The sequence below is a fragment of the Camelina sativa genome, chromosome 4 (assembly GCF_030686135.1).
Source record: "Camelina sativa cultivar CO46 ecotype springtype chromosome 4, ASM3068613v1".
NCBI classification, from domain to species: domain Eukaryota; kingdom Viridiplantae; phylum Streptophyta; class Magnoliopsida; order Brassicales; family Brassicaceae; genus Camelina; species Camelina sativa.
This window is the reverse complement of record NC_141883.1, coordinates 30,235,876-30,257,494: the sequence shown is the minus strand read 5'-3', so window position 1 is coordinate 30,257,494 and position 21,619 is coordinate 30,235,876. Positions and strand designations below refer to the sequence as shown.

Sequence of the window (21,619 nt, the reverse complement as noted above, 5' to 3'; positions counted from 1 at the left end):
GAAATTTTTTATCCCGCGTGAGATGAAAATTTTCAAAAAATTTGCACACAGGTGAAAACTCTAAGACACGTGCGAGCTCGAAAATTTTCATTTTCAATTATAAAACCCGCCTAGAAGAAGAAGATGGTCTCAAATTTTTTTTGCCAGATCGTTTCTCTCTCAAAAGCTCTTTTTCCCCTTTGTCCCCTTCTCCACTTTACTATTCACGAAGCCGGTCGGAGCTTTCACGAAGGTATCTATCGAAGATTCATTTAGGTAAATTCCATCTTTCGATTGTCGCTGGTAGTATATAGATTTGATTTGATGCTGTTCTCTTGATAAAACTGTTAATGTTTAGAATTAGGGTGTTTTTTTTTTGTCATGTGACTGGGCTTTAATTCTCCATTTCTTGGTGTTTATGAAGTTTAAGAACATTAGATTAAAAAAATGGAGAACAAGATTTGGTTTGTGTGTTTTAATGGTTTCGTGCTTCGATTTGTAACGCAGAGGTGCTGAATCAAAATGCCGGAAGCAAGAGATAGAATAGAAAGACCAGTTGATTACCCAGCCGCGTTTCTCAACAGACGCTCGAATGGCATTTTAATTGACGAACCAGCAGCTACACATCACCATTTGTTTGGTTCTCCGGTTCAGAGAGTGCCGTCGGAGGCTACAGGACTTGGGTCGATTGGTCAAGGATCTTTGATGGGAAGAGATGGGCTTGTCAGGGGTAATTTCGGTATTCGACGGACTGCTGGTGGTGGTAGAAGAGGTCAGATTCAATTTAGATCGCCACAGGGACGAGAGAACACTAGCTTGGGTGTTACTAGGCGTGGAAGGGCTCGTGCCTCAACTTCTGTGTTACCTTCCTGGTATCCAAGAACCCCACTCCGTGATGTTTCCGCTGTTGTTAGGGTGAGTTACATAGCCAATTTGAATCTGTTTATATCTGATTTGGGATTAGTATCTTGGTTCAAAAGGCTTTGCTTGGCCTGGCTATTTATTCTAACTACACACTTCTTTTTGAAGGCTATTGAGAGAAGGAGAGCTCGTATGGGAGAAGGCGTTGGCCGAGATATTGAGACTCCAACTCCACAACAGCTTGGGGTTCTTGATTCTCTAGTACCATTGTCGGGTGCTCAGCTCGAGCATGACTACTCTATGGTCACTCCTGGTCCATCGGTTGGGTTCAAGCGTCCCTGGCCACCCTCAACTGCTAAAGTCCATCAGATTCTGCTTGATATCACTAGAGAGAATACAGGGGAAGAAGATGCCCTCACTCCACAGAAGAAGCTCCTCAACTCTATTGATAAAGTCGAGAAGGTTGTGATGGAAGAGATTCAGAAAATGAAGAGCACTCCTAGTGCTAAGAGAGCAGAAAGGGAGAAAAGGGTTCGGACGCTAATGTCGATGCGATGATGATATTGACTTTTAGGAATCAGGTATGCCTGCACAGTGAGTACATCATCTCCTGATGATATAAAAGAGTGGTAGATCATCTACTCTGATGATATCTTACTAGAAAGGGGTCAATCATCACTCTGATGATATATAGCAGGGAGCTTCTATCATTTTTCTGATGATAAGACATAGTAAGAGATTCATCTTCTGATGATAATATCATAGGAGGAGATAACTGTTAGATAGTTCACGGATTTATGTTGGGAACCTTTTTTGCTTTTAGGCTTTTTGTAATTTCCCTCAGTAGAGATGTATGATGATGTCTTCTTAATTCAAGTAAAACAGATTGTATAGACGTTTCCAATTTTGTTTTTGTTGGTGGAAATTGCAGATGTTCTTTTTGCCTGAGATATATTGCCTATAATTGTCACAATCTTGTGGGAAGGCCTTGTGTTTTCTAAAAAATACCAATATCCTGAAGTTAACATTTTTTCGTATATGTTACGTCACAGACTCGCACATATTTGGTAAAAGGTCACATCTGTTGTTTGTATTCTTTACAATGAGAATCTAATAAACAAGATTCGTCTGTGTCTGGTTACAAAACTATAAATACAAGCACACATTATAAACTGTATCAATAAAACCTGCAATGGATCCAGAATTAAACACTAACCTTATTATCTTCATCAAATCCTTTGTTTTTGCATTCATGCTTTATGCTCTCTTCAAATGGTTCTTGAAGAAGCAAGATTCAATGGCTGCTACGAAGCTGCCACAGCCCTCAGCTTTACCATTCATTGGTCACCTTCATTTGATAGGCAAAGTATTGCCTGTCTCATTCCAGAACCTAGCTTGCAAGTATGGCCCACTCATAGAGATACGTCTCGGTGCTTCTAAGTGCGTTGTGGTCTCCAGCTCTTCGGTGGCGAGAGAAATTTTCAAGGAGCAAGAGCTTAATTTCTCCTCGAGACCTGAGTTTGGTTCTGCTGAGTATTTCAAGTATAGAGGGTCCAGATTCGTCCTTGCGCAGTATGGAGGTTACTGGAGGTTCATGAAGAAGCTGTGCATGACTAAGCTTCTTGCTGTTCCACAGCTGGAGAAATTCGCTGACATCCGTGAGGAAGAGAAACTGAAGCTGGTCGAGTCTGTGGCTAAGTGTTGCAGAGAAGGGTTGCCTTGTGACTTGAGTAGCCAGTTCATAAAATACACCAACAATGTCATCTGCAGGATGGCGATGAGCACGAGGTGTTCAGGTACTGATGATGAAGCGGAAGAGATAAGGAAACTGGTGAAGACAAGTTTAGAGGTTGCGGGGAAGATCAGTGTAGGAGATGTGTTGGGACCATTGAAATTACTGGATTTTTCAGGGAACGGGAAGAGATTAGTGGCTGTAATCGAAAAATATGACCTGCTTGTAGAGAGGATTATGAAGGAACGTGAGGCAAACACGACAATTAAAGATGGTACCAGAAAGGATATTTTGGATATATTGTTGGAAACATACAGAGATCCCACTGCTGAAATGAAGCTAACGAGGAATGACATGAAATCTTTCCTGCTGGTATGTTTCCTCTCACCTGTCAATAGAATCCATTTTTCAATTTGATTATTCTGATATGATAAAACTCTGCTGCATGAAACTTTTGTAGGATGTTTTTATGGCGGGAACAGATACATCAGCAGCAGCAATGCAGTGGGCAATGGGGCAACTACTAAACCATCCACAAGCGTTCAACAAGTTACGAGAAGAAATCAATACCGTTGTTGGAAGTAAAAGACTGGTCAATGAATCAGACGTTCCTAACCTCCCGTACCTCCGAGCTGTCCTAAGGGAAACTTTGAGGCTCCACCCTTCAGCTCCTCTGATCATAAGAGAATGCGCAGAAGACTGCCAGGTGAACGGGTGCCTTGTCAAGTCAAAAACACGTGTACTCGTAAATGTCTATGCAATCATGCGAGATTCAGAACAATGGAAGGATGCAGACAGATTTATTCCCGAGAGATTTCTAGAGAGCTCTGAAGAGAAGATAGGTGAACATCAGATGGAGTTCAAGGGACAGAATTTCCGTTACCTTCCGTTTGGGAGTGGAAGAAGAGGATGTCCAGGAGCATCCCTTGCCATGAATATGATGCATATAGGTGTGGGTTCATTGGTGCAGCGCTTCGACTGGAAGAGTGTTGATTGACAGAAGGTCGATCTGAGCCAAGGTTCTGGTTTTTCTGCTGAGATGGCTCGACCACTTGTGTGCAACCCTGTGGATCACTTTAATACCTTCTAACTTTCTAAGTGCTTTTTACCCAAGAAGTATATGTATAAAAGAACCATAATTATGTATCATTTCAAAGCTCTTACATAAAACTTGCTTTCCAATATGGTCCCTTCAATCAATATGATAAATAATACATCTGCATACTGTAACTACATATGCATATAGCAAAGTTCAGTACCTAGGCCGTTTTAACATGGCATTCTACTTTATCTTTACGAATCAGAGCGTAATCATTTTTCACACTAATTAATCTTCTTACGCATTCCCATCCGTGATCTAGCATATCTGATATTGCTTGTTAAGTATATTCTTGGAATAGCGGTAAAGTCCCACGAGAAAAAAAAAACACAAAGAATTAAAATGAGTAGTAGTGAAGGATACTGCAGCCTCAAACCCTCCCCAGTGAGGGATGAGTAAAGCACTGTGCCTTGAAGAGTATGTAGTGCTTCACTTGAGCAACTGATGTCCTGAAAAACCCACATATCAAGGTAAACATGTCAGAGTCAGTTCACTCTTTAAACAAAATAGGATCTGCCTCTACTCTTTCAGAAAAAGATATTGCGAGAGCTGTACCTGGAAATCAACAAACGCAACAGGAGTTCCGTACGTACCCTGAATCTTCAGTTTCAAGAATCCACGGCATCTGACAGGAAAAAGAGTGAAAACTATGAACTATCCCTAGTGGTTACAGTTTTGCGTGAAGAATAGAGTATCCTTACCTCGAGAAAACTTGAATTAGCTCAGCTTCGGTGCAATTTGGTCCCATATTCGCTATGAAAAGTGTTGGACAAGGATCTGCCACATTATTCTGTCAAAAGAACAAAGATCGTCATGTCCAATGGTAATAAATAATTTACCTCACTGTTTTTTTGTCCAAACAGAATGCAATATTCATATGAAAGTATAAAATAGGCAGAAGCTTACAGATTTTCCAGTAGTCGGTGCCCTCCCAGCAACATTAGCAATTCCTTGACTGAACGAACAAAAAGAATATAGTGAGACATTGAGTTTCCTGAGGTAATAGCTAAGGAAGAACAAGCTCTCTCATATCCAGTGCATGGGGGCTATGACCAGTTCAGCTAAGCCTTAAGTAAGTTAGATTTCAGGGAAGAGATACAAGAAAAGTGAGTGCAACAAAGAAACAGAATCTACGCATTCACAAGTATGTGCTCAAGTAGTGCCGATGACCTTTGTGCATGTGAATAACCAATTGTGTTGTAAGCAGAACTACTCATTCCAGGAGTGTGAAAGCTGCCAAAACCTGCTAGTGCCCAAATGTACAAGAATGTGCAGTGTGAGCTTTTCAGAAACGTGAAACCATGTTGACGGCACTTATAGTTCAAGTGTGAAATCTTAAACCAGAAAGAGCTAACATGCATGAGCGTGGGGATTGTGAAGTTCATAACGACAAATACAATACACATATTCAGATACAAGAAACATAAAATACAAAAGGTCACTAGAAGCCCCAGAAAGGCTTGTGCCAATGATCTTAGTATCTTACCAGATTCAGTAGTGGTGCTCAAAGACTTGGGTTTTTTCAAGCTTTCCCAACCATCATCTACCACAAAACAAAAAGAAAATAAACACATAAGCGAAGATCAAACTTTTATTGAGCTACCGAACAGAAAGAATCCTGCTACTTGCCTGTTCTTGATCGCTTAGATTTGGGGTTTGATTTGGCAAGATCAATGTAAAGAGTAGAATGCTTTTCACGATCAAATACCATTCCCTGAAAGGAAACAAATAAAGACAAAAATAGCTTAATGGTCTTCATAAATAAATTTCTAAAGTTTCTTAGTTCAAGCTAAAGTAAATAGCAACAGCTAAATTCATTCGTGCCAAAACAATGCAACCAGCTATCTAATTTTGAAACTGAAACGATTTCAAGTTACTTAGGGTGAATAAGAACAACCAGAAAGACACCAACTTTACTTATATAAAACCCAAATTTTCATTCTTTCCGGCTAAATTAGCTTCAGAGACATGTCTTAAGCAATATCCCCAAATCAATCATTCACATAAGTAGAAACATCAGCTAGAAATTGAAACAGCAGCAAGTTCCGAAGAAATTTGTACTCACATTGAGAGCATGCATCACCGCTACAGCTGACTGCAGATCCGAAAACACAGCAAATGCAAAGGGCTACCAAAACAACCACAGTAAGATTCTCAGTCTCTTAATCATCCAATCATCCCTAAACCCAAATTACAAAATCCCGAAAAAAGGATTTACCTTAGCTCCATCTGAGCTCCGAAGATGCGAAGTCTCATATCCTGGGAACTCTCTAAAGAGATTATAGATCTCCCGAGGCTTGACGTCTTCAGGAAGTCCAGCCACGAAAAGCGTACGAACCTCATCGCGACCTCCAATAGACACGTGTGCAGGCAGATAGACAGAATGAGCCGGAGTAATCGGAATCGGAGCCATTCCCAGCGGCGGCGGAGGAACATTCACCGGTAGATTATAGTGAGAGTAGTAAGCAGCCAAATCATCCATTGTTTGAAACGACGACTTCAAATCTCGTCGCCGGTGGAAAACTGAGTCGGAGAAGAAAGAAACTAATAAACTTTATCAAAGGGTTGCTTAATGGGCCGGATTTTATGGCCCATTATTCCTTACGAAGGCGTATGATAATTACCATGTGGTTGCACACACTGTAACATAACACTCTCTCTCTCTCTTCTTGTCTCTTCCTTCTTTCTCCATGTCCGATGTTCAAAAGATCTGTAACTTCCCCTCACAACTGTCTCTTCCTTCATTCTCTGGTTTTGAATCATAATGACGGAAGAACTCATCGACCAATCACCACCACCTGACCCAGACCCGATTCAAACTCCGAATTCGAATTCAATCATCCACCCGAGACGTGTACCTTTCGAGCACGGCCTTATTCCGATCCAGAAGCTCGTTTTCACCGACCCGATTCAAGCTCTAGCTCCGATCAAACAAAAGCTAGCTGCTTCCGCCACGAATAACCGCGTTGGATCTGCCGCTATTTCCGATGCGCTCTTGATCTCCGTTGATAATGCGCGTCTCGTTCTCGAAACTCTCGGTTCTGTGTTACATTGCGAGAATGATCCTCTGGTTTTGGCCCAAAAATCTGAAGAAGTTGATTCGGTTGGAGCTGATTTGAGGGATCTGATTTTGTTTCTATATATTCAATCGTATAAGAAGTTGTTGCCTAGAACGCATAAGGACTCTGCTGCTGTGGCTGATGTTTGGCCATCTACTTCTGCCTTTGATGGATACTTGTCGGCGTTATCGCCAATTCAGGCAATTTTTTTTTTTTTTTTACGTTTTACATTCTCTGAATTATGTAATGTGGCTCCTTGTGATCTATTTGGTAGGGAAATGATACTGAAAACGTATTTGGTAGGCCCGAAAGTTTGTTTTTTTTTTTTAATCGATTTTGCATTGGATTATACTATAATTTGCAATGCAAGTTTAGAAATTTAGAGACACTAGACTTAGGGACGTTAGCATTAAGCAATGTTGAAGAACTACATTGAATGGGGCGGGTGTAGTTTGTGTTTGTTTAAGTGATCTTTGTTATTTTTCAAACTGAGAAGATGCTCGTTGATGTATTTCTTTATAATGTATTTGAGCTTATGATATCAAAAGCTTTAAGTTAATTACGTTTCCATCATCATGCAGCTTGTTCGTAGCAACAGCCGTCGATTTATGCCATCACCGGCAGATGAAGAAGCTCATCAATTGTCGTATCTGCATAAGCACATAACAAATATTATTACTCTCCTTTCAGAGCATGTGGAGGGAGAAGGAGATGAATCTTTGGTATGTGCTAACCTTTTAATAACTGTTTGTATTGGATAGATATCAAAACTTATGTTGGAATACAAATAATATGGGAAATGAAAAGAAGGAATATCTCATGCTAGATGGTCTGAATCTCTTCCTCAGGTCCTGTCTATGGAAAGTTTTGAGCACATTGGGTTTCTTGTTCATTATGGTGATAAGGGATCTGGTGTACCTTCTTTAAGCCAAGCTACTCCTTTTTTTGCGAATTCTGATCCTGATATGCCTGCTGTCCCCGTTCCTGCTTCTCAAGTGAATGATTGGCTTCTAAAAGACATAGCGTCCGCCTTAGAAACCATTTCTGACAGAATTTCTGGGAAAGAAAATGGGACATCCGATCAAGATGCTGGAATGGCAGAGTCTGGCGTATCTCTTAATAAAGTTTCATCGAACGAGAGAGGTCCGTGTATTATTGAGGGAGTCTCTAAGACTTCACTTTTCAAGCAGGCTTCCGATCTTAAGGGTAGATCAGTGAAGGTCTGTTTTGAACAACTAATTTGCATTTTAAACTCAGTAGTCCTTCACATTTTGTAGTTGTAGGTCTTCATTCCGTTTCTTTCACTCATGTATGCACGTCAATTGCATGTTTTGCGTATTCTGCAGGTTGCCAATTGCCATGATTCTGTCATTTATCTTTTAGCACCATTGAGATATGCAACTGTGTATGGATGTTCTGATTCTACTATCGTTCTGGGAGCTGCTGGCAAGGTACTATAAATCTACTCCTTCCTGCTTGAGTCTTTGGTTAACGAGGTTCAGGGGTGAAGATTCAGTGATAATATTTTATTATCCCTGCAGGCAGTAAGAGTTGAGCATTGTGAGAGAGTTCATGTGATTGCAGCTACCAAACGAATCTGCATCGCCAATTGCCGTGAATGTGTGTTCTTTTTGGGAGTCAATCAGCGACCTCTCATTGTTGGTGATAACCACAAACTACAGGTGATGTGTCTCTTTAAGATTGAGGGTTTAATTTACAAGTTTTATGTCAGGCTGCATTAGCAACTCTTATTTCCGGCTCTGATAATCATCTGACATTAGTGAATAGACTACATATTTTTGTTTAACTTGAGGTTATATCTTTTCTGTGTTAAAAGCCTTCATGATCATATTAGCGGTTCATGGTAATTGGACAATTGAACATGCTGTTAGAGTCACTTCTTAAGTTGAAACATCTTCTGATGTATTGTCTGTAACTGTTGGCATCTATATGACTTGATCTGTTCCAGGTTGCTCCATATAATACATTTTACTCACACTTGGAGGAGCACATGACCGAGGTAGGAATTGAGCCAACTATTAACAAATGGAATGAATCCTTGGCACTGGGAGCAGTTGATCCGCATGACTCACTCTCACATCCTACTGGCGCCTCTGATAAACAATCTGAACCGGCTTCATGTGTAGGCCCTGACCAGTTAACTACGTTTTTGGTAAGATTCCCCTTTTCTTTATTTTAATTTTCCTGTAATAACTAGTGATGTTGGTTACTAAGATTGTGATCATGGGTTAATTTCTCACATTAATTTTTCTGGTTCAGATCCCAAACTGGTTTGCGGGCGAGGCAGTTGGTTCCACGAAAGACAATCCATTTCCATTGCCAGATGCATATAAGGCAGTGCAGCAGACAAACGTATGTTTTTTTTGGGCTCTTCCATATAAAATTGCTTGTTTGTTTTTCATCCATATCTCAGCATCTGATCCCTTAACTGTGTTTTGGTTTTGAGCAGCTTAAGAACTTGGAAGAGACAAGGCAATCCTTAAGAGAAACACCTCTTGAAGAAAACCGAAAACGAGAACTTATTACAGCGTTCCACATGCATTTCAAAGACTGGCTCTACGGTAATCAAATCACATCCCCATTCTAGTTCATTCACTCCATTGGTCATCCAATGATTTATATGTATCTGCTTCTTTGGTGACAGCAACTGGAAATATTCGGCAACTTTACTGCCTACAAGGCGACTAAAAGAGACCAATGACGATGGAGGATGTCACAGTCACTGTAGAGTTCTCTTGATCCGTTGTTCCTCAGAGATTGCTAGCACCTTTGACATCAGAACTTAACTGCACAGCACGCTCTCTAACTCCTAAAGCTTTGTTTTATTGTGTAGGGTTTTCTCTCTGCTTTGATCATATTTATTAGTTCTATGTATCCACGTTTTTGTCCTTGAAAAACATTACGCAATCTTGTCTTTTTAAGTGTTGATTTCATTCAATTGTTTTAAGCAGATAACCTTTGCTCAAAACCATATATATATAAATCCTTAGTAACTACTTGGAATCTTAAAAATTTGAGTTTCTTTTTCAATCTTTTCTCTTAAGCATCTACACATACAAAGCAGGCTGAAAATGTGAAAACTTCTCTGGATCAATTGTTGTTTTGTCTTTGCCTCTTAGCTTGTTGGAGGAAACAGCTTCTCTGCTTGGTCTGGGAAGAACTGTATGAACAAATAAGCACCTGCAAGTTCAACAAAATCTAATTCATAACCAAAAGGGCCAAACAACATTCTCTATATTCTCTTCAACTGTATGGTAGAATTTTACTTACAGACGAGCACTGTTCCTAAGACTGCAGAGATCTGGCCTTGAATTGTGATAAGCCCTGCTTTGCCAGCTTTCTGCAACTCGGTTGAACCAACCGACTCAAATGTCCCTAAAGACGCAACAACCAGTAAATCCGATTCATCATCCTTCTCAAACCAAAGGATCTCCAAAACCCCCAAGGAATGTTCTTTAGATGAAGCCAAATGGAATCAAACCTGGTTTTACAGACTGTAGCCCTGATGTTACACAAGCTATGTTTTCGTAACCTGCTTCCTCCAATCTAGTAGCTGCAGCTGCAGATCTTTTCAAGAACAACAAAAGAAACTTTAAAATTCTCACTTCAAACTACACTCGGTGACTCAGTGAATCCAGAGTTTGATCTACTAACCTGAGACCTTCTTGACAAACAAGTAAAAGTTTGCTGTCTTGAGGAAACTCGTTTCTAACGTACTTAAGGAATTCAGGATTCATTTTCGTGAAAGGCAAACCAAAGAACAGTCCTGAGAAATTGTTGTGCACTGTCCTCTTTATTATCGTGCCTGCAATTTTGCTCAAACAAAACCACTCAGAACTCAAAAGTAATGCCATACAGTTTGTTCAAGTAAAGGTTTGAGTTCTTACCAATATCGTTGTCTTCGTTGTAGATGAAGAGAGGGACATGGGAGCAAGATTTTATATGAGCTCTCTCGAATTGAGTCTTGTCTCTTACATCCACCACAGAGTAACCTTCTTCGGCTATCAACTTCTTTGCTTCTTCTGCATTCACGAATTTCACCTCCGCCGCAATTCTCAAGTGTCTCCGGCGGATTACCTTCCCGGAGACACTCTTTCCCGCCCAGCTCACCGCTTTCAGTCGTCTTCCACCAAGATTACTGCATCAGAAATCAAAGCTGTTAACTTTTCTCTGAGTGATGAGAACACTCCAAGATTAAAGAACTTGGCGATTTATCAAAAGGAATCAACTTTCGTATTACCTGGTGAAATAAAGAGCCGTAGGGCTAGGGCTTATGATCCCTGCCATTGCTGCAGAGGTCTCCGGAAGAAAAGAAAAAAAAAACTCGTCACTGTGATGCGATAGTTACTTGGACAAGAACCACTAGATTAGCCATACCACAAGGAAATTTAAGATAGCCAATTCTTCGTTGCCACGTGTTCAACTCTGCTTTTACATGTAGATCTCCAAATCCACTTCGTCTGATTTATGATTAGGATAAATGTTTCCATGTTTGTTTCCTATGCTTGTCACGTTCAAATCGATTATTGTTGGTTCAGATGAAGTATGTACCTTGAGATTAACAGAAGCAAAAGTCTGATTACTGAAAGCTGAAACCTTTGATACATTTTCAGACAAAGTCGATTTTTTATTGTAGGAAAAATTCAGACAAAAGATGTGAGGAAGTCACTCTCCAGAAATAAGAACATGAGGAAACAAGAGCACAGAGTTTTATGAATTCACATATCCGGATACAATCAACAAAAAGGAGAGGACATGGAAGAGATATTATCTCAAAGAGCCTTGGGATCAGCGAATGCACATCTTATTAGTTTCAGTCACCAAAAGAGAAATCAGGAATCAGCTTCAGCTCTTTTCTCTACGGTGTAAGGATAGTACTCTCTGCCAGTGTCTACTCTTGTGGTCTGACCTCCAGAGTCAATCAGAGCAGAGGTAATAGCTAGAGTTGCACCTGCTGCTATAGCTGTGGGGATGCTCCTTGCTGTAATAAACCAATTTAGAATCAATAAACCAACAACAAAAGAATGCAGAAATCTACAGCATCAGGTCAATCAAAGCTATGTACTCTCTCGTTCTTTACATATATGAGATTTTGGGAGGCTCGTGTACATACTCAATAACATAGTCTTGGCACTTCTGATATCATATAGATTTGCTACACTAGATACCGAATAACATTAACTTCAGGCAAGGAACAATTATTTCTTCCTAGATATTAAAAACTCTGACAATTCTTTGTTACTTTACTGCCACTCAATTTTGTTGTTTGTCCATCAGTGACTACTTAGCTCCTAAAACCTATGAATCTACATACTGCTAGTTCCAGCAACTTCAAATGGTCTTCCCCAAAACCATTCCAAACTACTTAATCATAGAGACAATGGTCTTTGCTGACACAATGACAAAACAGTAACCAACTATGAGACAAGAAGAAACACCATTACCTCTATAACCAAGCACAGAAGCTCCAGCAGCAAAACCACCAATAGCACCATTGTAAAAATCCCTCTTGCACCTAAAGTTCTGAACCAGCTGTTCAACACCGATGTAAACGCCTCCAATGGCAGCAAAAGTCAGCCCGTGGGTTCCCATCATCTTCAATGTTCTGATAAGCCCTGGAAGAGCCACATTTCTCTCGACTCTTGGAACATCTTTCCAAGTCGCTAAAATGGTTCCGTAAATCATCCCAGCACCAAAACCAGTGACACTACCTTTCATTGTCTTCATCATTGGACCATCCTCTTCTTCCAAATATCTCATTTCAGCTGGATCCATGATTCCTTTCTACGGTTCTAGCTAATGCACACGAGTAAAACATTCATCAGACGAACACGATCAAACAAAACAAAAACAAAATGTGAATTTTGAATGCGGGATGTACTAGAAGACGCGTGATTTGGATCAAATTTATCAAATTGAAGTTTGAAAGTCGCAGTCTTTACAACTTTACTTATGAACCCATTACCAGATCGTCAATATAATATGGTTTAAAGACCCACAAATCATACAGTGAGACATTGAATTGAAACGAAAAACCCGAGATTTGATTAATGTAAAAGCAGAACCCTAGTTTTGGGAAGCTCAGTAAAACTCATCACAAAGTCGTAATACAATGAAAAATTGGAATCCATCAATAACAAACAGAAGAAAGGTGTTACAGAACACAACGTAGAGAGAATAATTGAAGGATTCAGAAAAGTCTAACCTTTGGAAATCGAAGAAGCAAGGAAAGAGAGCGATTCAGTGAAGGAACTCAATGAGAGATGTTTTCGTTGTTCTTCAGGAGACGACGACCCAGTAGAGAGCCAATAAAGAAATAAAAAAACCCAATAAGCAGAATCTAGTAGAAGTTCATGTGGGCCTATTAGGCCCATTATGAAGCCCATCTATGTTATTCTCTCTACCCCCTCTTTCGGTCTCTGTAGCAAAGCTCTGACTACCACTATGGTTGGAAGATGAGAGATCTTTTGAAGAAAGGTCTCTGTCATCGTCTTACTACTGTTGCTGACAACAGATTTTTATGAAGAGAAGAATCGTAAGGCATAGCGCAGATCAGATGGTGGCTGGAAAGCTGTATGTCTATATTTTATTAGATCAGATCAAATTACATTCTGATCAAAAGTTGGAATCATAGCTCAGTCGTCTTCTGGTGTATATGAGTATATCTATAGTTCAAGTTTTGATTAGAATGCGAGGTTTCATTAGGAAACGCGGGTACTAAGTCTATAAAGGACGACTCTATGAAGGTGAGTGATTAGAGTTTTGTGGATTAAGGAAGTTCACTTTGTTAATCAATAGGTCTCTGAGACTAATTTAGCGTTTAAGATTGTTGAGTTTGAGCAAAGCTGATGAGGCTATGGCTAATTTCATGGAGATGGAACAAACAAAACAAGTAGCATAAAAATCAAAAGGCCAGTCTTAGGCAACAATTGTCTGGTTTATTAATAGCAGATTACAGAAGAGCAAAAGATAAGATAGAGCAGGATCGTTCATGGTAACATTGGTAAGAAGATTCTCTGATGCAAAGACAAGTCAGAGAGACCAGTTATTATGGTGAGAAGAAGAGTCATAAGCCCTTGTGTTCTCATCTTCTATGTACTGTCTCCTACTTTGATGATGGTGATCAGATAACTCGAACTGATCACCCATTGTCGTCGTGCCATTGCTTATCTGACAATTATCTGGCTCGGTGAACCGACCTAAATTCAAAACAGGTGACATGTCATTGTCATCATCCTTGAATACCCAAGGCGGGTTTAGATACTGATGCTGGCTAGGTGCAGGTGGTGGCTGAGCCATTGTAACTGTCATCGGGCAAAAACCTGAAGAAGCTCGCCATGTGTTGTTGTTGTTGTTGTCCTGTGGCTGATGTGGATTTGACAGAAGAGAGAGAGCACAGTTTGAGTCGCCCATTCCCTTGTAGCTCTCTGGTTTAGTGTCCATAATATCTGGAGATGAGAAGCTTGACCCTCCTCCACCAACTGAACCTTGGCTAAATACATTCATCGGATTGATCTGCCACGACGGTGCTGACACAGGACGTCTAATCACTCTTGTATCCAATGTTCTTGTACTTGTCCATCCCATTTCTTGGTTACCAAGAAAGCTTCCATTCATTCCAGCATCAGCGTTCCCTGTCCCATAACATGCAATCATATAAATACATCTCATTATAAAGATAAATAATCACTTGTATTGGTCTTAATTATGTCAAGCAAAAAAAAGATCTAACCGTAAAGTGATGGTGCAATCCTCCCGTAACGAGAAGACAGCACAGAGAGAGACGCAGGCTGTGGCTTCCTCCGTCGCTCATTATGGCCAGCGAGTCTCCTACGACAACTCCTTTTCTCTAGGTCAAACTCAGGAAGCTGATGAAACCTGAGTGAGATTGATTCAGATCTTGTTAACTTCAAAGAAAAGCAACAGAACAGAACAATCCAAACACAAAGACACTCTCCACGTTAACCACCGGTTCTATACTTTATATAAGTCATTATAAGCTTTGGTCATCAGTTTGAATTAGAATCTAAAAACCACAAACTTGTAACTGAGTTCCTCAATGATAACGTCAATGATGCAATGGTACACTAGTTTTGTCCCCCTCAATAATGATATGACCTAAAGAAGCAAAAATGAGGGCAATGGGTTTCTTCTTGTCCATTCATTTCATATCCCTTTGGATGAGATTATTTAGAAAGACAAAATCAAAAATAAAAATAAAGAGAAGCATCCAGAAGTACACGTAAACATATTCCCAAAAATAAGCCCAACGAGTCCAACAAAACACAAGACCAGGTTACAAAACGAAGCTGTAAAGTTCAAAAAATGAAAATAAAAAGACGTTAAAGCCAAAAAAGCATATGACACTGACAATCACAAAAAGCTAAAGCCTTTAGATTTGATTCACAACAGTGGAACAAAGAAAGCCTTGGCCGGACTCTAATATCTCCGGCAATGGCAAAACATGTAAATAAACGATAGTACTAAAGGGTAGAATTGGGATAATAAGAACCTGCTGCACTGTTGACAAAACCTCTGTTCGAGACCACCAACAATGACTTTGGGTGTTTTAGAGTGCATTCCACAAACTCTGTGCCTCGAGTAATAACCTTTTGCGTTGGTTAGATCCGTTCCACAACCTTCCACTTGGCACCTTGGTATCTGACCAGACTGACCTGACCCTCCTCCACGGACACGTCTGTTTGACCCAACACCAGAGGAAGAAGACCCGGATCCACCTCCACCGTCCTCGAAGTAGATCTTCTGGCCAAACATGAGCCCTCCACTGAAAGAGGATGACTCAGTGGAGGAACCACCGGACTCTGCCTGACCCGGACCTAAACCCGGACCCGAGTTGGAACCCATCTCCATTTTTCTTTTGGTTTCCTCTTACTCAGACAAAAAGGGTTTTACTCTTCATTCTCTCTCTCTCTCTCTCAAACCTAACTGTCTTTGGTTTTAAAGAAAGGACGAAAGGAGAAGAAAGCAAAGAAAATTTTGGCTTCCCTGATTTTGACTGTTTTGGGTTTAGAGAAAAAGAAAGATATAAACACAACAGAAGGGAAAAAAAAGAGACGAGAGTAGTAAGAGACAAAGACAGTGTGAGAGTAAGTAAAACGGTACGGACAAACAAAAACTGTTGTCTGTTTATTACCACATAGCAAAACGAGAGAAAGAGAGAGAGAGTTTGTAGCAGTTTTCTAAACTTGGAGAAACTGGAGCAAGTGAACATTGGAGAGGTCTTTCAAATACACACACTTCTTTTTTTTTATTTTTTACTTTATACTGTTCACATTTTATAACTTTTTGTATAGAGAGGTTTTCCTAGCAATTATTTGACAAGTTAATGCATTTTTTCTTATGTCAAGAGAATAAATAAATGCAATGTTTTTTCTTTTGGTCCACCATTGGCATTATGAGGTTGGCAATAAATGGAGATGATATTTTGTGTTGTCTAGCAAATCTACCATGAATATTTGAATTGGTTATTTTGAACTGAAAATCTTATATGAAGTTAAAAACTTTACAATTATAAAATGAACTCATTAAAACTAAATACATGCATATTTGAAAGTACTCTTATTTGAAATGAAATATGAGAGATTTTCTTATATATATTCAAATAAGAAGGAACTGTTTTTTTTTTTTTTTTTGTCAACAAAAGAACTGTTCTTTAATAGATTTCAAAGATATATACAAATGTAAATACAATTTATTTTTTCATGTGAAAATTATGAATTCTTAAACCCTATTTATAAGAAAAATTGGACTTGGCATTCATCTAGATGGCGTCAGTCGAGATGATTATGATAAAAGCAGTTATAAAATCAGTTCAAGTTTTTTAAATAGCTTAAACAATAGTTTAAGTTGTTATAAACATGATCAGTCATGCAAAAGAACCATGATTTCATACCTCGAGTTTTTAAAGCTTTTTTTTTTCTCGATAACCCCAAACAAAAACACAATTTTGTTTAGGTAGATATTCCAAATTTGTCCAATTACGTTATATAGATATCGTCGTTGTGGTGAGTAAGGAGATCAACACCAAATCTATGGTTTCTGGCGTCAATATATGTTAAGCTTGTTAAGATACTAAAAGACGGAATGTTAACTTCCATAATGGATGTACGAAACTCTAAGATCTCAAGAGAAACTCTAATTAAGATCTCAAGATAAACTCTAAGATCCAGAAGCCTTATGACAATCATAGTTTTTGTAACATAGAATATGTAATTGCATTGTATATATGCAGCCTCAGCCCTCATCAGGTCCCAAGATAAGAAAAGATTCTTCTTCGTTTCAAAACTAACTTTCTTTGTTCGCAGCACCACAACCAGCTGTTGTAATATCAACATTTTCTTTTGGAAGATTAAAAAAGAAAAAACTCACCACCAACTTTGTTTATCTCGAATATATCAAATTATCACCAAGTACTTCATACAATCGACTAACCCATGATGGAGGTTTATATTATGATAGAATGGAATCACTTACAAAAATTGGTCAATACATCTGCTATATATGATAAAAACGATCGTCATTGGCCAAACAAAATCCATACATATTTATGCAGAAACAAGTAATTTTTATGACCAATGCTGTTTTAAAAATCGCGCTTAAGAACATTGTATGTTGGTTGTGTATCTTGCCTACAATTAGTTGGAGTCACACTCGTTTACGAGAAGTAGTACTTGTAGAATCCTCGAAATAATTATCCACCAATAAGTATTTTGTTTGCTTCAAAACTTTTTTGTCCATTTCTTGAATCTCGCATGCGAATAATTTATAGACATATGTGTAACCATTTTTAACCCATTTGCATAGTTTGTTATTTTTCTTCATAGACGTAGACTCTTTTGTACCGGTTTGGATAACCTCAACCCGTGACTAGAGAAATCTTCTATTGCGTTTATTGAAAGAAAAAAAAACCCTAAACTTTTATCGATCTTGTCCAGGGATTTTAGGTATAAAATTTTGGATTTTATGTGTTTTGTAAAGAGTCCTAGTTGGGTGGTACTCTTTAATGTTTGGATATCCATAATTAACCGTGATGGTGACGGGTCATGTGTGATGTAGTAAATTTAATTTTAGTATACTTTGAAAGCATATATTATATGCATGCCACCAGGGAGCAATATTTTCAGACTCATGCATAGGACATCCAACTTTACAGATTTTGATAATCTGATATTGCTTTGTACTTAAAATAACAGAAACGTGTTAATTTAAAAAATACTATCTTTCCACAGATTCTATACTCTCAGCATTGGGAACCAAAAGGAAACTGCCGAGGAGTTCAGAGTTCTATAAATAGATGGTTGCTACACTGTAGTAGTTAAAGAGCAACGAACATGTTAAAAGAAGAATACTAGTGAATTTCAAAATTTATAATGATTGAAAAAAATGTTAAAATATTAAAGACTGAAATGTGAGCAGTACAGTTATTGGAACACAACAAAAGATGTGACACTTCAAGGGAACTAGTTGGTGTCGGCAGATGTGCAAGCAACCCTATAAAATGAATTCAGTACTCTATTTTTGTTTGTTAAACCTCTTTCTCATGTGTTTATGAGCGATTTATATAACCAAATGTTTTTACTATTATTATTTTGACGTGCTATTTGTTTGTTGTTTCTTGCAAATTAAAGCCAGATTTTTAGCTTTTATTTTGGGGTTTTTTTTTATTTTTTAAAACTTACAATGTCCAAAGTAAGATTTTTCTTGATTTTCGTTATAATAAAAGGTATGAAAAGTTAAATCGTAGTCATAGACATCATCCATCAAAGTCTGTGTAAACTGTAATCTACTAATATATAGTAATATTTTATAGGTTTAGGTTTGATTTGTTCTTTTTGCTTAGCTTTATTTAGTGAAAGTGGTTTCCACTTGTTTGGCTGCATTGGTTAGACCCTGAAACTAAAGACCTGATCTCCTAAGCCTGCCTGACTAGTTTTTACAATTACGTCATCAAAACGTCTAGGCTCTATCTGAATAACAAAGACATTTTGAGAAACTATGATGATTTATGTTTATGCCGTCAAATATGACGAACACATACCTGTGAAAAAAATTCTTCTTCTTATTATTATTCTATTAATTAGTTGCATGAAAGTGGGGGGGAAATTTGGGTTATATTGGACCTGGGTTTAAATTTCTTTAGAAATATATGATTAGTAGATTTTGCCATTTTTCAATGAAAATATTTATAGTTTATGAATCTAAAGTTTTAATACCAAAAGTCAAATCTAATAATCATATAATTTGACCAACCTTTGAAGTATAATAACACTCTTGTCACTTTTCACCTCTCAGCTCTCAGCTCTCAGCTCTCAGCTCTCACCTCTCACCTCTCACCTCTCACCTCTCTTCCCTTAACGGCTTCACTGTAATATTTTGCCTAACTGACGTACACAATTTGCAATTATAGCATCTTCACAATCATGTGAAAATTGGAGATACAAGATTAGAGAGGATCTCACATCTCTCTCTCTCTCTCTCTCTCTTGTCTCTTCCAAATTCATGTGTTACAGGATCATCCTTGGACACACAAATGTCATAAACCAAACAGATGCAGAGACAAGAAAAATTTAAAGAGAGAATGCAAATTGATGCTTTTGACTCATAATTCACCAAAGGAGTTCCGATCCTAAAGTTGTCAACTTCAAAATAACTTGTAAGAAAAGCAAAAAACAAGAAGGAGAAGGTTTCTTGAAGTTAATTTGTCATCGTGGTCTCGTGAAGTATGTTCACAAGAAGGTTTCTCAAACTCCATTACATTCCACAACAGCTTCAGCAGCTCGTCTCGGCTTGCTTTTTCTCCGGCTTCCATTTTGTCTAAAGCCAATAGACGTAGTAGATTTCATGGAATCATCAGTGCTTGACTTTGATCCTAACTCATTCTCTTCTTCAGTTACATCTCTACTGCCTCCATTAGATATCTTCCTCCTTTTCTCCTTCTTCAAATCTTTACTTGTTACTGAACCATCATCAGTTTCTTCTTCTTCATCATCTTCTATCTTCTCTACCACCATCTCTTCATCTTCTTTTTCTTCCTCTTCCTCCTCTTCTTCGAAATCATCTTTCATTGGCTTCTGTGGCCTTCCTCTTCTCCTGTAAGCTGGAATCTTCTCTTCTTCACCGCTCCCACGATCTTCCCGAGCAGATGCATTCTGCTTCTTCCCTTTCCCTCTACCTCTTCTCATAGTCTATAAACCCCAAAAGCTACTACACAATCTAGAAACCTGCAAGCACAACATTTTAAACCAGCTCATTGGAACACAATCATTATGTCGTTCTCCATCTATATCCAGATTAAACAAAGAACCAATCAGGTTAACATTACACAAGAACATGAAAACAAGATTCCTATCTTTCTCGTTCAACATATAACAACAATTGCAGTTCTTACCAAACTGTTCCAAACCTAAACCAGCAACAAACTGAAATATTCAGAAGCCTAAAATCTTTCACTTGATTTCAATCTCAATATCTATGAAATTTCATTGCATGAGAGCAATCAAATAAGACAACAACAAAGAAAACCTGGTTTTGTAAGTTTGTTACCAATCTCATTAAGTACAAGTAAACAAGAACAATCAAACTTAACAATAATGCAAAACTGTATGAATACGTTATCAGAATCTCTGACACACGAACCAGATGAATAAATATGGTTTCTTTCTTTCTTGGGTACTTGGAAAAAGGAACCCTTTTGTCTTCTTGAGTTTCTTTCAATCAATCTACATCTACTTTTAAAAAGAATCACTTATCTCTAACAAACACAGAGTAGGAGGAAACAGAGGATATAACACAGAGATTAGAGAAACACCCACCACTAAGGAGACTCTTTCATAAAAGTGATCACAGAGAGAGAGAGAGAGAGAGAGAGAGAGAGTGAGATCTAAAGAGAGAAGGAAAGAGAGTTTTGGGTTTTGGCAGAGTAAGTGAGTAGCACACACTTACCATACCCATACCACTGACCATGATCCTATAAACCAAAGCCGTCCATTGGCCGATGGATCTTCTTTAGCCCCGTTGAAGATGGGATTCGGATTTTCTCGCATTCTAACTAATCACACGCGCTTTTATCTGCACGTCATTCTCACCCCCACACACACCTAGAGGCACCTAGGCTCTTACTGCTGCTGCTACTCGAACTCGAACCGTCGTCTCCTCTCTCTGTGGTCTGTGGATAAGAATGATGACAGCTCAACAGCATTGAGGGTTTTTATATGGGCCTTTCCTATCTTCATTATATGGGCCGAACTCAAAGCCCAGATAAGGCTTTCTCTTCTTACTTTATATGAAGAAAGAAAAAATATGTCTTATATTAATTCGATTCGAGCAAACAAAAAGAAAAAAAAAAACTAATAATTCGATCATATGATGAACTCAGTTACAGGAAAGAGTTGTACTGAATTGAACTACTACTTCAACACTTTAAGTTTAAGCACATCATTGGTGATGGATGCATGTTCAAATGATTGAGGTTTGATATAAGTGGTGATGTGTATAGTAAATTAAATGATTTTAGTCTCTAGACAATAGTAGTATTTGCCTTGGAGTAAAAGTTAACCACTCTTCAACGCATTGAATCAATCCAATTGCTTCTCCCTTTAACTCTTTTTAGCCAATAAATCTTCATTTTATTCACGTTATATATGATATGCCAAAGCTACACGTAAAACAATAACTTGTGATTTTATGTACGATATATAGCTGTCTTGGTTTTCTGTCTTATAGTTTGTATGATGCAAAGATCAAAACTTTTTACATCTTTTTATCATAAAAAAAAGGATTAAGAAGCTTAGAGTTAAAAGGAGTATAATATGGTGGTTTCGTTCTATTACCTCATGTCAAGAAATCACA

General features: G+C 38.5%; 8 protein-coding genes across 25 annotated transcripts; 3 read left to right on the top strand and 5 right to left on the bottom strand.

The window, feature by feature from the left end:
- The first annotated feature begins 118 nt into the window (after window positions 1-118).
- LOC104782725 (protein POLYCHOME) lies at window positions 119-1,790 on the top strand. Of its 2 annotated transcripts, none has more exons than XM_010507736.3 (3): window positions 119-255; window positions 487-894; window positions 1,009-1,790. In XM_010507736.3, exons 2-3 carry the CDS (start codon window positions 502-504, stop codon window positions 1,396-1,398), a joined length of 783 nt encoding a protein of 260 aa, XP_010506038.1. In that variant the 5' UTR covers window positions 119-255; window positions 487-501; the 3' UTR covers window positions 1,399-1,790. The 2 variants fall into 2 exon arrangements, with proteins under 2 accessions (XP_010506038.1, XP_010506039.1); XM_010507737.3 differs by having other exon boundaries at window positions 126-232.
- Window positions 1,791-1,903: 113 nt separating this feature from the next.
- LOC104782722 (uncharacterized) lies at window positions 1,904-6,281 on the bottom strand. Of its 13 annotated transcripts, none has more exons than XM_087511811.1 (13): window positions 5,890-6,281; window positions 5,737-5,799; window positions 5,301-5,385; window positions 5,158-5,214; window positions 4,842-4,917; window positions 4,578-4,626; window positions 4,373-4,461; window positions 4,227-4,296; window positions 4,035-4,120; window positions 3,456-3,938; window positions 3,143-3,290; window positions 2,884-2,960; window positions 1,904-2,791 (listed from the first exon to the last, which is right to left on the bottom strand). In XM_087511811.1, exons 1-10 carry the CDS (start codon window positions 6,151-6,153, stop codon window positions 3,896-3,898), a joined length of 882 nt encoding a protein of 293 aa, XP_087367937.1. In that variant the 5' UTR covers window positions 6,154-6,281; the 3' UTR covers window positions 1,904-2,791; window positions 2,884-2,960; window positions 3,143-3,290; window positions 3,456-3,895. The 13 variants fall into 13 exon arrangements, with proteins under 13 accessions (XP_087367937.1, XP_087367939.1, XP_087367938.1 ...); XM_087511813.1 differs by having other exon boundaries at window positions 1,904-2,794; window positions 2,888-2,960; XM_087511812.1 differs by having other exon boundaries at window positions 2,888-2,960.
- Window positions 2,023-3,756, top strand: LOC104782723 (cytochrome P450 93A3-like). The gene is made up of 2 exons (XM_087511810.1): window positions 2,023-2,944; window positions 3,033-3,756. The coding sequence occupies exons 1-2, from the start codon at window positions 2,033-2,035 to the stop codon at window positions 3,567-3,569; spliced, it is 1,449 nt and encodes a 482-aa protein (XP_087367936.1). The 5' UTR covers window positions 2,023-2,032; the 3' UTR covers window positions 3,570-3,756.
- Window positions 6,282-6,370: 89 nt separating the features above from the next.
- LOC104782720 (uncharacterized) lies at window positions 6,371-9,763 on the top strand. Its single transcript, XM_010507731.3, has 9 exons — window positions 6,371-6,930; window positions 7,312-7,452; window positions 7,579-7,950; window positions 8,077-8,181; window positions 8,272-8,412; window positions 8,700-8,903; window positions 9,011-9,103; window positions 9,201-9,312; window positions 9,396-9,763. Exons 1-9 carry the CDS (start codon window positions 6,436-6,438, stop codon window positions 9,437-9,439), a joined length of 1,707 nt encoding a protein of 568 aa, XP_010506033.1. The 5' UTR covers window positions 6,371-6,435; the 3' UTR covers window positions 9,440-9,763.
- On the bottom strand, window positions 9,709-11,241 carry LOC104782721 (rhodanese-like domain-containing protein 9, chloroplastic). The gene is made up of 6 exons (XM_010507732.3): window positions 10,992-11,241; window positions 10,639-10,889; window positions 10,406-10,556; window positions 10,233-10,318; window positions 10,022-10,126; window positions 9,709-9,931 (listed from the first exon to the last, which is right to left on the bottom strand). Exons 1-6 carry the CDS (start codon window positions 11,036-11,038, stop codon window positions 9,867-9,869), a joined length of 705 nt encoding a protein of 234 aa, XP_010506034.2. The 5' UTR covers window positions 11,039-11,241; the 3' UTR covers window positions 9,709-9,866.
- Window positions 11,242-11,357: 116 nt separating this feature from the next.
- On the bottom strand, window positions 11,358-13,234 carry LOC104782719 (outer envelope pore protein 16-3, chloroplastic/mitochondrial). 2 transcript variants are annotated; one of them, XM_010507729.3, is made up of 3 exons: window positions 12,957-13,234; window positions 12,196-12,547; window positions 11,358-11,732 (listed from the first exon to the last, which is right to left on the bottom strand). In XM_010507729.3, exons 2-3 carry the CDS (start codon window positions 12,524-12,526, stop codon window positions 11,584-11,586), a joined length of 480 nt encoding a protein of 159 aa, XP_010506031.1. In that variant the 5' UTR covers window positions 12,527-12,547; window positions 12,957-13,234; the 3' UTR covers window positions 11,358-11,583. The 2 variants fall into 2 exon arrangements, with proteins under 2 accessions (XP_010506031.1, XP_010506032.1); XM_010507730.3 differs by having other exon boundaries at window positions 12,196-12,543; window positions 12,957-13,094.
- A 392-nt stretch (window positions 13,235-13,626) lies between these two features.
- LOC104782718 (squamosa promoter-binding-like protein 9) lies at window positions 13,627-16,101 on the bottom strand. Its single transcript, XM_010507727.3, has 3 exons — window positions 15,264-16,101; window positions 14,484-14,629; window positions 13,627-14,385 (listed from the first exon to the last, which is right to left on the bottom strand). The coding sequence occupies exons 1-3, from the start codon at window positions 15,620-15,622 to the stop codon at window positions 13,784-13,786; spliced, it is 1,107 nt and encodes a 368-aa protein (XP_010506029.2). The 5' UTR covers window positions 15,623-16,101; the 3' UTR covers window positions 13,627-13,783.
- A 3,236-nt stretch (window positions 16,102-19,337) lies between these two features.
- LOC104782716 (uncharacterized) lies at window positions 19,338-21,220 on the bottom strand. 4 transcript variants are annotated; one of them, XM_010507725.3, is made up of 2 exons: window positions 20,714-21,220; window positions 19,338-19,992 (listed from the first exon to the last, which is right to left on the bottom strand). In XM_010507725.3, exon 2 carries the CDS (start codon window positions 19,951-19,953, stop codon window positions 19,513-19,515), a length of 441 nt encoding a protein of 146 aa, XP_010506027.1. In that variant the 5' UTR covers window positions 19,954-19,992; window positions 20,714-21,220; the 3' UTR covers window positions 19,338-19,512. The 4 variants fall into 4 exon arrangements, with proteins under 4 accessions (XP_010506027.1, XP_010506025.1, XP_087367952.1 ...); XM_010507723.2 differs by having other exon boundaries at window positions 20,584-20,952; XM_087511826.1 differs by having other exon boundaries at window positions 20,732-20,940.
- Window positions 21,221-21,619: the final 399 nt, after the last annotated feature.

Excerpts from the sequence above, each read along its gene's own strand:
- LOC104782725 (XM_010507736.3), top strand. The coding sequence starts at position 502 with ATGCCGGAAGCAAGAGATAGAATAGAAAGACCAGTTGATTACCCAGCC. Across the intron at positions 895-1,008 it reads ATGTTTCCGCTGTTGTTAGG|GCTATTGAGAGAAGGAGAGC; the intron begins GTGAGTTACATA and ends TTCTTTTTGAAG.
- LOC104782723 (XM_087511810.1), top strand. The coding sequence starts at position 2,033 with ATGGATCCAGAATTAAACACTAACCTTATTATCTTCATCAAATCCTTT. Across the intron at positions 2,945-3,032 it reads ACATGAAATCTTTCCTGCTG|GATGTTTTTATGGCGGGAAC; the intron begins GTATGTTTCCTC and ends AAACTTTTGTAG.
- LOC104782722 (XM_087511811.1), bottom strand. The coding sequence starts at position 6,153 with ATGGATGATTTGGCTGCTTACTACTCTCACTATAATCTACCGGTGAAT. Across the intron at positions 4,462-4,577 it reads CACCGACTACTGGAAAATCT|AATAATGTGGCAGATCCTTG; the intron begins GTAAGCTTCTGC and ends TTCTTTTGACAG. Across the intron at positions 4,297-4,372 it reads CTAATTCAAGTTTTCTCGAG|ATGCCGTGGATTCTTGAAAC; the intron begins GTAAGGATACTC and ends TTTTCCTGTCAG.
- LOC104782720 (XM_010507731.3), top strand. The coding sequence starts at position 6,436 with ATGACGGAAGAACTCATCGACCAATCACCACCACCTGACCCAGACCCG. Across the intron at positions 6,931-7,311 it reads CGGCGTTATCGCCAATTCAG|CTTGTTCGTAGCAACAGCCG; the intron begins GCAATTTTTTTT and ends ATCATCATGCAG. Across the intron at positions 8,413-8,699 it reads GTGATAACCACAAACTACAG|GTTGCTCCATATAATACATT; the intron begins GTGATGTGTCTC and ends GATCTGTTCCAG.
- LOC104782721 (XM_010507732.3), bottom strand. The coding sequence starts at position 11,038 with ATGGCAGGGATCATAAGCCCTAGCCCTACGGCTCTTTATTTCACCAG. Across the intron at positions 10,890-10,991 it reads ACGGCTCTTTATTTCACCAG|TAATCTTGGTGGAAGACGAC; the intron begins GTAATACGAAAG and ends TTTCTGATGCAG. Across the intron at positions 10,557-10,638 it reads CAACGAAGACAACGATATTG|GCACGATAATAAAGAGGACA; the intron begins GTAAGAACTCAA and ends GCAAAATTGCAG.
- LOC104782719 (XM_010507729.3), bottom strand. The coding sequence starts at position 12,526 with ATGGATCCAGCTGAAATGAGATATTTGGAAGAAGAGGATGGTCCAATG. Across the intron at positions 11,733-12,195 it reads TTCTGTGCTTGGTTATAGAG|CAAGGAGCATCCCCACAGCT; the intron begins GTAATGGTGTTT and ends GGTTTATTACAG.
- LOC104782718 (XM_010507727.3), bottom strand. The coding sequence starts at position 15,622 with ATGGAGATGGGTTCCAACTCGGGTCCGGGTTTAGGTCCGGGTCAGGCA. Across the intron at positions 14,630-15,263 it reads TTTTGTCAACAGTGCAGCAG|GTTTCATCAGCTTCCTGAGT; the intron begins GTTCTTATTATC and ends AATCTCACTCAG. Across the intron at positions 14,386-14,483 it reads GATTGCACCATCACTTTACG|GGAACGCTGATGCTGGAATG; the intron begins GTTAGATCTTTT and ends GTTATGGGACAG.
- LOC104782716 (XM_010507725.3), bottom strand. The coding sequence starts at position 19,953 with ATGAGAAGAGGTAGAGGGAAAGGGAAGAAGCAGAATGCATCTGCTCGG.